The 12,149-nt window shown below is 34.1% G+C and overlaps 2 protein-coding genes across 2 annotated transcripts in view; one reads left to right on the top strand and one right to left on the bottom strand.

The window, feature by feature from the left end:
- Positions 1–3,556: 3,556 nt before the first annotated feature.
- LOC112687448 lies at positions 3,557–6,447 on the bottom strand. The gene is made up of 3 exons (XM_025560174.1): positions 6,187–6,447; positions 5,069–5,454; positions 3,557–4,269 (listed from the first exon to the last, which is right to left on the bottom strand). Exons 2-3 carry the CDS (start codon positions 5,435–5,437, stop codon positions 3,586–3,588), a joined length of 1,053 nt encoding a protein of 350 aa, XP_025415959.1. The 5' UTR covers positions 5,438–5,454; positions 6,187–6,447; the 3' UTR covers positions 3,557–3,585.
- A 421-nt stretch (positions 6,448–6,868) lies between these two features.
- LOC112687447 (NK1 transcription factor-related protein 2-like) overlaps positions 6,869–12,149 on the top strand; it is a 31,134-nt gene continuing 25,853 nt past the window's right edge. Inside the window, exon 1 of the mRNA XM_025560173.1 lies at positions 6,869–7,815. Within this exon, the coding sequence (XP_025415958.1) occupies positions 7,194–7,815 (622 nt within the window). The 5' untranslated portion in view covers positions 6,869–7,193. The remainder of the gene's footprint in view (positions 7,816–12,149) is intronic.

The following is a 12,149-nucleotide window of genomic DNA, read 5'->3' as shown; positions in this document are numbered from 1 at the left end:
GTATTTTCCAAATAAAACCAAAATATAAATTAACTTAGCTAATTTTATTCATTTTCCTTATCCTTTAGCAAATAAGTGGATTAGCAAACGTTATCATAGACATAGTTGTTTCAATAAAATAATTGTTTTAGAATCGAACAAAGATTTTTATCTAAATCCATTTTATTATGGTAAAACTGAAAATGATTTTAATAAATTGTACATCATTTTCGTCTTGGACTTAAGATTGAGACTACAGACCATATAATGTAAAGGTTAGATGACTTTGAACACATACTAATTATGTAGCTTCTACTTAGATTCCAACTTTAATGTTTAACTAAAATGCACGCCATACAATGTTTACCTTAAACTGTAATCAATAAAACTAAAAGTTGCAAAGATATTTTTTTTCCAAGCATTATTATCAAGACTTCTCTTGACCTATACACGAATAAATTTAATATTTCTTAGCTTTTGAAATTTTATTTAAGAATTTTTGATTTCAAATGGTTTTTTTAGAAGCGTTATAATTGTTGACGGGAAAAACGCTGGGCATTTCCCGCCTGGTTTCATCCCGGCACTGGTGATGAACAGTCGGCAGTGGCGCGAGGAAAAATGAGAAATCGCGCTCGTGAGAAATAAAACACGTTAAAATCGTGTATAGGGCGTTGTAACACGCGGAAGTACGCGTTTTATACGTAATAAAATGTATGTTTTGCTAGAACGGAAGCGTAAAAAAAATAAATAAATATTACGCAATGTCAAAACGTCGTAGTTGTGGCGGATGCGTAGTCGCGTACAACACGGGCTTGCTTTCCATACGTAAGTATGTGTATATTATATAACGATATTTCGACGAATATACGTATGTAATAATGTGTGCGTATAGAAGTCCGGATGCGCTAAACGAATATAAATATTTTGCTCTAAACATCCATTTGCGCTCGACGGGCGACGGGATTTATTATTCATATTCCTATTTCGGCGTGGCCCGTTCGCTCGCGCGTTTCGCGACACATTGTTGTGCGCGCCGGGGGCGGTATTCTGCCCCCCCCCCCACGCGCTTCGCAGGGTTACCGTTGTCGTTGCGAGAGGGGGTTGCACCACGCACACGCGTACGTCGTGCACGTTAAAGCGCTCGCGATGATAACGAGAAAACCGTTAAGGCCGTACGAGACGTTTAAAATATGAATGAGATTGGCGTCGGGGGACGTGTACGCGTTTACGTATAAATATATATATATATGTATATAGGTGTAGAGTCTCCACAGAAGTCTGGGCAGGGGTACGCAGTGTGCGCAGGGTGGGTCGCAGTCGAAGGAAGGAAACCGCCGTGTATTATATTATTATTATGATTGTACGCGAGCCGCGAAAGCGCTGTAGTATATATGTGTATTATACACTACACTGTGAGACTGATAGCGACGACGACGACGACGACAACAACGACTTGTCCGGCGGAAGAGTTGTAGGAGTCGATACTGAACTCGTCGGTTTTAATATAACAGCCTTCAACCCTCTCACGCGCCCGTCGTGTCCTGTGCACGTGCGCGTGGCTCATAACTAATACGGAGTTTTTGTGCAAACGACGCTTAACAAAACGTGCGTTGCTGAGCGCACGTTCTTTTTTTCTTCGTCGGGAATGCCATGAATGAGATCCGAGCTTTGTGTGCGCACTAAGCATTCGATTTCGCTAACGCATTTAAAAGTTCCGATCGGTGGTAAGTAAGACAAGTCCGTTGCGAAGTCTCCTTCCGGAAGAATCGTGGTTATCGGGCACAGCGATAGAAAGAAAACACGTTTAATCGGTAGTCCGTACGGGTAACGTTTGTTTTTTGCACGGAGAGAAGCATTAGTCAGTCACCTACTGCTATTTCATTAAAAGTTTTCTCAGCCGTTTTCTGGTCACGCTTTACACGCAAACTTTAATCGATCATGTGCGACGTGTCGTATCACTCGTATAATTCGGCGAGACCAGTACATGGTAACATCTTCACGATGTAGTTGTCAATATTGTCAAGTGTTTCTTTTTTTCAACATAGATATGCATTGAGACAAAGAGAAATTTAAAAGAAAACGACTGAGCGACCGTACATTTTTAATTCATATAACATTGTACGGTAATACGTTCAAAATAATATTTGCTTTGCGCAAATGTTTTTTAGTCAAAATCTTTCCCACGCTATTTGCTTTAAAGACCACGCGTAACCGTTTTATTCACATCGATATAGTATCATGTATATAGTTTCATATAATTCCACTTGAAACGATACCATTTTATTTCCAAATGTTATTATCGCCGTATTATAATACAGGCTTTATTGTTCGTAAAGTGCTTTGGTCGAATCGTCTATAACTTCTATATATACGTACCATATATACGCCTACGACCCCGAGAACAAACGTTAATTTCACGGTCTGCATTAGTTATTATTATTCTCTCTCTCTCTCTCTCTCTCTCTATGTCACATTGTTTTTTCTCTCCGTATCCAATATTATCGCGACCCCCACGGGATCTCAACAAACACTTGTTCGACAACATTCGCATCCGTATTATATGACTTTAAAAATCAGTCTATCATGCGTACACCTCCCCGTCATCCACGCTGGTTTCGTCTATCCGCATCGGTTCCACTCACCACCGACCCGTGCATGCGCATTATGTCAACACTTTAGGGTGTTTTACTGCGGTTATAAAAGAGTATCCCCTAGCGAACCATTATCAAACAATACAGGTCCCTTGTGTTGACTTAAAAATAAATCTAATTTCCCTCTATTTTGCTCTACGTATATATATATATATATATATATTTATAATTCATTATACATGTATACGAGTGCGTGCAACGCGGATGAGGGTCGCACACACGTATTATAATAAAAAGAACCGTTGGGTTGAACGAAAAAAAAAAATCATAATCATCTAGGAAGAGCGTTAATGATACGGAATCAAATGTTTTATTCAAGTTGATACGAGTTTTGAAATCATTTTAATTGTATTCGCGAGTTAACCATCTGCCACTGTATTTTTTCCGAGTTTAAATTCGAACAAAAACGTGGCATATTGTCAAATTCTGAACACTGATAAAAGCACAATACTTTATGGTAGCGGTGTTATTTCGAGGGATATAATTTATCAAGTTCTAACGCGTTAAATGTTCGGACGAAAAATAAAAGCATTGTTTTTCATTTATATTATACTTTTTTATTGCTGATAATTTGATTACAATATGGTTTTAGAAGATGTAAGAGTTAGCGATAACATTTATTAACTTAGGTTAACAATATAACCAGCTATGATAACCGGCATGTTATAATAAGAATCGCCGTCAGTATAGTCAGTTCAGTAGAAAGAATTTTTGAAACGTTTTTCAATTAAAAATGTACATTAAAATTATTAAGAAAAAAAAATAAAAATCAATACTGTGATATAAGTCAAACTGATACTATATTATATAGTGTATATAGAATATTGTATATTATATTATATAATATAGTATCAGTTTTACTATAATATAAATATTGACTATATATAATATGTCAGTTATCATAACTGATTATATTGTTAACCTAAGTCGCATGTATTTGATTTTGACACGGAGATTATAATTCGTATTCTTCTTCGGAATCATAATAATTAATTTTCCTATTAAAAACTGATGCAACAATACCCTGTAATTTGTCGTTTTTCTTTTGTTCGGCATTTAGCTGTTTTTCTAACGATGTTTTATGTATATCCATAGTATCGTAACTCTTTATCATGTTCATTAAGTCTTTCTTTTCTTTCTTTAGTAGTGTGATCTGATTTTCAGCGATCTTCATACTTCTCTTTTTTTCCAATAACTCGTTTTCGAGTAAATTAAATTTTTTTTGGTATATTAACAGTGGATTTTTCGCCGGTTTATTATTTAATTTATTGTCCAATACGACGCCAAATTTTTCTAAGTGCTCTTTGCAAATAGAGATTAGTTCTGGTCCAATAAGCTCGGATTCTTCTCCTTTTTCCAATGTTAACGCGACATGAACCATTACATCTTTGAGATTTTGAAATTGTTTTGTATCAACAATCTGTGCGAAGCTTTGGTGATACATTTGGTTAGCTTCGACTGCAAGCATAACGTTTTGCAAAAAACATTTGTCTGCATCGGTAATGGTTTTATCCAGCTCTGGTGTATCAGTTTTGGAATCAAATTCTATAGAACTTAAGAATTTTGAATCTATTTGAGGACTTTGATTTTTTAATATGTCTGTAATAGCTTCGTATTTTTCAGATACATGATTTTTAACCTGAATAAACATTCATAAATAAGTTTTTGCATTAAATTAAAAATAATATCATTACTAATTGAAAAATTTAATTTAAGAAAGGATATAACTAAGTAAATTATACTGTTTACTGTGTACTGCTGTTAGGTTAGTGTTCACTCAAACAATAATGTATTTTGTTGTATTTAAGTGAATTGAATGGACTAACATAACTATAAAATTCTATATTTTTTTTATTGGTTTATTACAATTGAAATAAATAATATCTAGATGTAAAAAATGAAAGAAATGTGTTACTTCTATACCAAATTGATATGATTATTTCTTGAATTTCTGTCACTTTAATTTAAATCGATGATATTATATAGCAATTTTATCGTCAATATCTGATATAACATAAAATTATTAAACATTTTGTAGAATACATTTATACTGCCTAGCAAAGTGTATATTCTATAAGTTTTCTAGGTATATTTTATAATAACAAGACTTCTAGCAGATAGTATGTATTATAATATAGTTAGGCAATCTAAAACAAAAGTACCCAATATAGATAAAATTACTACTCGGTAAAAAAAACAAATCTGGCGGAGCATTAAAAAAAACATGTGTCGACATAATGTACATTTATACCTACATATGTTCAATGTAGGATTAGCAATGATCTAAATTATACATTTATATCCACTTTCTTGGCTCGCTATTAAAATCTAGTCAACATACTTTGGCAAACGTATTGGATGATTACTACCCTTGATATACATATATTTAATGTTCACAACAATATTATATAATTATTAAATAAATAATAATTTCTTACGAAATCGTTAACATCATCCACCCGATCCATATCACCTTTCATATTTCCACAACTATCGAACGATTTTGCCATGTTTTGACAAGCCATGTTGAATAATTTTTTTTTGATTTTATAGTTATTTGCATGAGCATTGAGCCGTTTTTCTTGAATTAAATTATTATTATAGTCGATCAAAGCTTTTACATTAGAACGCTTTTCAGTGGGCTTATCGACTTCTCGATTATCAACGACAGCAGCGTTGAAAGTTTTGTCAGACATCATTGAATGATCTGAAGCAGGTAATATGGACGGCATTCCAATACAGGGTACAGATTTTGTACATCCGATTATGGATTGATTTTGTGGTACATCTGTGTTGTCGTTTATCATGTTATCGCTATAAAACCCTGTAAATAATTTTTTAAGCATTTTTTGCATTAAAATTTCAATAATAAAACTAGATATTAGTAAAAATAAAAATCAATATTAATTTATTGTCGGTTAGTATTTATGTTATTCTCTCTAGGCAATACACGTTATTATAACAAGCTATTTTCATAATATTTTCGTGTTATTTTGAATACTTATCATAAAATATATTATATTCTCATAATGTATAATCAATCGCGATTGGAATTAAAATTCAGATACATTAACAACATCGCAACGAATATTTTACTTCAATAATAATGCGTATATTATTAACAATATTGTAACAAGAAAAAGTATAAAAACATAGAAGAACATATATTATCAACACTCGCAAGAATATAATAAATGTAAATCAGAATATCATAAACAAAATAAAAAACGAAACGTAATTCACTCCGATGCTCTACCATAGCGATTACACTTAAGTGAACAAATCTGCACACCGATATATACCTGTATTATAATTCTCGGTATTTCAAGTATGCTCACGTAGACACCTACCAAATAAAACGATACGCGATGAGCGATAAATTATATTAGGGCGAGAAGGGCTGATTTCGATTCGTCAAAATTAAGTTGCGAATTAAATCAAAAGTGTTGCGTTCCATTAGATGTAAGCATGCGAGTGTATCATCTTACAGATCGACAATATATCAAGTTTTTGGTAAAAAAACACCTATGAGACACTTCAAACGTTCGAGACTCACATAGAACGACGAAGCGATACACCCTTTGGTGCAATCGACACGGAAAGAGCGGAACTCAATACTATTGTTCCGATTATACATATTACACGTCGACGGCGGGCGGTGATGGTCGAGCGATTTCGGCCCGCCGGCGGTTTATCGACCGGCCTCGGTGGCGCGGTTACGCCGACAACCGGCTAATGATTATTGTACGACCGGGTTTAAGTGAACGTGCGAAATTAACGTGGCTTCAATTATGTTTATCCGGTGCACGAACGTCCGAGTTCGGAGGGGCCGAACGTGTTCGCACGGTTAAACGATCGCTGCGTGTCCGTCTCGATCCACGTACGGAGCGCGCGCGGGTGGACGGCGGAAACGCCCGTCGCGGAACAGCGAAGTGCGGTCGGCGCGCGCGCGCCGGTACACGGGTGGCCGGATGACGGGACAGGATGACGGGCGCGGAGGGTAGTGGTCGCGATTGTTGATCAACGCCCGGCCGCCCCGGTAATAGAGTGTTACGCGGCGCGCCGAACGCCGAGCAGAAGCGTAAAGAAAAAAAAAAATCCCGGCAGCGGTGGGGCACGAAGGGCCGAAGGAAAGAATATAAAAACGCCCGGCCGCGCCCCCGAACCGTCTGCGCGCCAATCGGATCGGTACACGCCCAGCGCGGCCACGCCAGCCGGACGGAGAGTGTAGGAACCCGTCCGGCACACTCCGCGCGACGCTATTACATGTCGTTCTACTCACGTGTTGCTACTCACGCATCGTACGCGAACACCGTTGTCGTCGTCGTCGTCGCCGCCGCCGCGCGTACTAAAGTCGTTTTATTGCGTGTGCATTTTTCTCCCTGCGGTCCGCGGTCCGTTCGTTTTCAAATGTACCGTTCAACAGTGGAATAAACGTACGGTCAACGTGTAAATACGGACGTTTTCCCGTTCACCTATCCGTCTGCTCGCGTCGAACCGACCGTGCGCGCGTCCGGACCGCTCCGCGGCGATGCAATAAAGCGCGACGCGGAAACAGCCGCGATGATGACCATGATGATGATGCAGCGTCTGCTCCAGAACAACAACAACAACAACAACGGTTTCGCGGACGAGACCCGATTGAACGGTATACGCCACCATTCGGCCAGCCCGTTCTCGAAACCGATCGCCGGCACTGTGGCCGCGGCCGACAGTGGCGGCGAACTGGACACGGTGCAGCGGCAGTCGTCCGCGGCCGCGAACGATCTCGCGCAGTCGACGGGCACGTGCACGACGGTGGTCGCCGTGTCCGCCGCCGCCGAGGCTGGCGACCGGTTGACGTCCGACGAGGACGATGAGCTGAACGTGGACGAGCTGAACCCGGTGGACCTGACCAACAACCGGTTGCACGGTTCCGAGCAACTGCAGCTGGTGCAGCAGGACGGCAACAAGGCCGGGTGCACCGCGGCCACCGCGTCCACCGCCGTGCCCATGGACACCGCGGCCGGTGATTACGAGACGAGCGGCGGCGGTGGTGCGGCTTGCAACAAACAGGGCGGCCTCGCGTTCTCCGTCGAGAACATACTCGACCCGAATAAGTTCACCAAGAAACTCATCGCGCCCGCCGCCATCCTGCCCAGGTGGAGGCCCCGCGTCGATTTCTCTAACGACCCATCAGTTGCCGGTGAGTTGTAGTTTTAATTCGCGTTGGCGTTAAATGTTGAAGTTACCGTTCCGTTTCGTAGACCGCCTTTTGGTCCGCGCTCGTACGACACAGTTCGTCGAGTCCGCGTAAAACGTCCACGTTTATTTTCAGATCTTTGGTATTTCGCATATTTCACGTTGTGCGATGATCCGATGACTAAAATGTGGTCAACAAACAAATTGCAACGCGCGTAATCACTCTAATCCGCAGCACTTACCGTACGAAAATTTAAAATGTGTTACTAATATGCTCGTAAACGTATTTCCGATATCTACTATATACTATCGATATCCGATATGCAATGATTAATTGTAATAAAATTCTCTACATCGGTTCGGCACACTATATGTGGTTCGAAATCATAGATATTTCCACTTGGATCTTTTTATCCTGTTATACGTATATTATTAGCTAACGCGGGGGTCGGCAAATAATTTACATTGGAGTCCTAAAGAATAAAAAATAAATCAATGAGGTCCAGTGAAAATCTTTTTCAAATCATTATATTTTAAAAATAGCAGTATAAAAATAAAAAAAATTATTTGGTTATCAAAATTAATTTATATTAAAAATTAGGAGTATGAATATAAAAGTTTACAGGGTCCAGAGTATTGCCTTCCGACCCCTGGAGTTACCGACCCCTGTGCTAATGAACCAATAAACTCTCGATTTAATATCATTTGTATATCATTATGAATAAATTTGAGGATGATGGTGTACCATACTTATTGATATTTATAACATGTGGTAAATGCATTCAACATTAATGAACCGTATTACAGTTTTCCATTATCTATAATTGTTTTAAACACGGAGAGATGTGAATATAATAATTTAAAGGAAAAATCAGCATTTAATAAAAATATTGTATCTGTACCACTGATTTTCAAAAAAAAAACAAAATTTTAATTTAAAGTACGATCTATGTTTGCTTATCAATAACTTATTTTTGGTGATACTTTATTTAATCTTTGCGAAATAGATTACCAGTATTAGTATCATATTGCGGTGTAAGGTAAAACAAAAATAAAATAACATTTTTACTATTCATTTTTATATAAATTATAAGTAAAACTATAAAATTAACCACATATGGTATAAATACTTTAAATTTTTACCAAATTCATATTAGTCATTACAAAATGTATAATACTATAGGTAATATTTTATGAACAGTACGTGCAAGTACGATTCTCCATTTATGATTTCGTAATTTTATAAAGCTCTATATTTAAAGTGCAATATCCCAGTCTTATAACTATATTTATATTCATTGATGAGTCCATTAAATATATAGTTTGTGTTTTAATAAATTGTCTGTATTTAAATAATTATAATTAACAAATAATATTTTTATAATGTGTACCACAAATTTAACATATATCATAAATAAAATTCTAACATATCAAGTTATTGCTCAAACTTAGTTTATCATTTTTTTTTTATTGACATTTTTATTTATCTCAGCTAAAGAATCAAGTTTTAAGATAAAATAGGTAAGAGTACAACATATTTTGTTAATAATCATTGACATTTTTTATATGATACAAATATAGACTTAGTGTTAAATATTCTTTGTGTTTGATTTATTAATTATTTTTTTAATTGCCACAAGTATCATCCTTACACGCATTTTAAATTACAGAACGATAATTACAAATTCTTAAAATATTTATAACTTGATTGTAAATATTCCATTATTTATTTATTATGTTTAAAAACTATAACTTTTTGAGTATCAAATATTATTTCATACTATTATTGAAAAGGTGATATCTGAAACTAAAGATATTGCATTTATATTTTATAAAATTTACCTATAATAAAATATCAGAATCATCCTTTTATTTTGATAATTTTCCAAACTAAATTATATTTTATCAGTTTATACAAATATGAATTTTATTAAATTGGTCTAAATGCTTGACTAATAATTAATAAATAAATGAATTATTACCTAAATAATATGTATATAATTATATATATTATAATTATAAACAAATACAAATTTATGATAATGTGCCATAAACTAATATTTTAGATTTTCTTTCAAAGTTTAATTACTTATTATTAAAATCATTTTGAATGTAAAGCTAGAAGTTTGCACTTAGCAATTGTTTTTAGAGCTTTATACGTCATAAAAAATAATTATAAATATCTATTAATATAATCAATTATTTATATAATATATAATTAAATTAATAAATTGAAAATCAAGAATAATAAGTGTATTAATTTGTATGCTATTAATGCAAATCACTATATGGTATTTATATTGATAAAATTGGTACAAAATATTCTTACTCTGAAATATAATTGTTTTTTAAATTATTGTTTTTGTAATTCGGAAAAATTATTCAAAAGTTGTACTAAATTATAGAATAAAATCGATTCTGCAGTGCCATCAGGGGTGGATATAGGGAAGGGGTTCATGGGGTCAGCTGATCCACAGTTAATATTTGTTGACAAAATTGGCCTCTTGGAAATTTTTTTCTCTTTTTAGACCTTGATTTGGACTCTTGGACAGTTGGCCCATCGGAGTTACTTGAAAAATGAATGCCATGTATATTCAAAATTTAAAATTTTTCAATTCATAATTTATATTTTAAATTATATCGTTTTAGTAGAAAGTTAAGTAAATCATATTTTATTTCCTACGTTTGTTGCGCTGATAAAATAAGATTATATTTATTAATCGTAAATATGTCATTATCGGTGGTATCACTAATTCTAAAATGTAATATAAATATACTTATACTCTTTTATGAGCATATTATGTTTTTTTTTTTTTACAACGTATTCATTTCTAATTCAGTTTCATCCTTAATAAATGATTTCTTGAAATGGCTTGACCCACAGTTCCCTGACTCTGGATCCGCCCCTGAGTGTCATCGTATATAAAAAAAACATTATTTGGTTTTTGTGTGGCAAAATGAGCTAATTGAGATTTATTCAAATTCATAAAAAATGTATACTAATTACTTAAATATTTAAAAACAATTATGGTACACCTATGTACCCATATAGAGATCCTGGAAAAGTACATCATACACAACAATATTTGACTACTAAATTAATACATTTTTACTGTATATATAAGTGTGTATTAATATATCATGAAAGAATAAACGTTTTTATTTCAAAAACAGTTGTGTACGTAAAAGTTATTTATACTTCAAAAATGTCGGTTATGAACACTTACCTGCGTGTGTAATATTTTTAAGTTGAATGCGCATAATACACCTGTCATCACAGAATCGTTGGCTTGAAAATAATGTAGCGGAAAGTTAAAAATCGCATATACGTAAACAAAACGTCAGTTGTTTATTACAAACGTATTTTTAAAAGCTTTTTATACAAATATTTTATCTGAGTTTGGAAACCATTTTTTTTACGTTATTTAAAAAAGTTGCCACGACAGACAGTAAAAATCAATAAAGTGTTACAAAAAAAAAAAAATATCCTCTCATTAAATCCAATTAAAGTTTAAACTTTTTAATTTAAACAATGGTATATATATATATATATATAATATACCTATATATTTATAACAAATTATAGTTTAATGGTTAAATAAGTAAATTGTAGTGCGCGTGATGAGACTTAAAATGTATACACACAAGCACTTTACGTACATATTTTTAAGTATACGTTTTTATATTTATTGATAAAATATAGTTATATCATATATACACACACACACACACACACACACATACATACACACATGTTTAAAACACTGAGATTAAGATACATCAGATTTAAAAATTCAACGTAAATGTTCAATGAAAAAAAAAAAAAAAAAAAAATGTTTGCACCGGAAACGTTGTAGTAAATTATTATTTCAATATTATTTTAATACGCCACATGCGTATATTAATTAAGTTAATCTCCAAGATATATAAATAGATTAAACCATGTTATTTTAAAGCGTGAAAAAATTATAAAAACGTATATACATATAATTAAGTCTCTTCTGCACATTCAAGTTATTATCTATTTTATACGGTTGTCAAATAGTTGTAGTACATTTTGTTAGACGGTGTAAATTATGTTTTTAATATCAATAATTTTTTCTTTTATTTTTTTTTCATAAATTAAAGTATATTATGACGTTAACAAATTATGTAAGCATGTAATATGTGTAAATGATACAATTGTTTAGGTTAAACAAAATCAAATCGAGAACTATTATATAATAATATGTTTTAACCTTTAGAGATTAATTTTCAAGTGAAAGGACATTTGATAATACACCGCAGCAACAACAAAAGTTCGTATAGGTAATATTAATTATTTCTACTTGCAATATT

Source organism: Sipha flava, unplaced genomic scaffold (genome assembly GCF_003268045.1).
Source record: "Sipha flava isolate LNK unplaced genomic scaffold, YSA_version1 34_pilon_pilon, whole genome shotgun sequence".
NCBI lineage: Eukaryota > Metazoa > Arthropoda > Insecta > Hemiptera > Aphididae > Sipha > Sipha flava.
The sequence above is the reverse complement of the archived record's forward strand: the minus strand, read 5'-3'. Positions and strand labels throughout refer to the sequence as shown.

Excerpts from the sequence above, each read along its gene's own strand:
- LOC112687448 (XM_025560174.1), bottom strand. The coding sequence starts at position 5,437 with ATGATAAACGACAACACAGATGTACCACAAAATCAATCCATAATCGGA. Across the intron at positions 4,270-5,068 it reads TGGATGATGTTAACGATTTC|GTTAAAAATCATGTATCTGA; the intron begins GTAAGAAATTAT and ends ATGTTTATTCAG.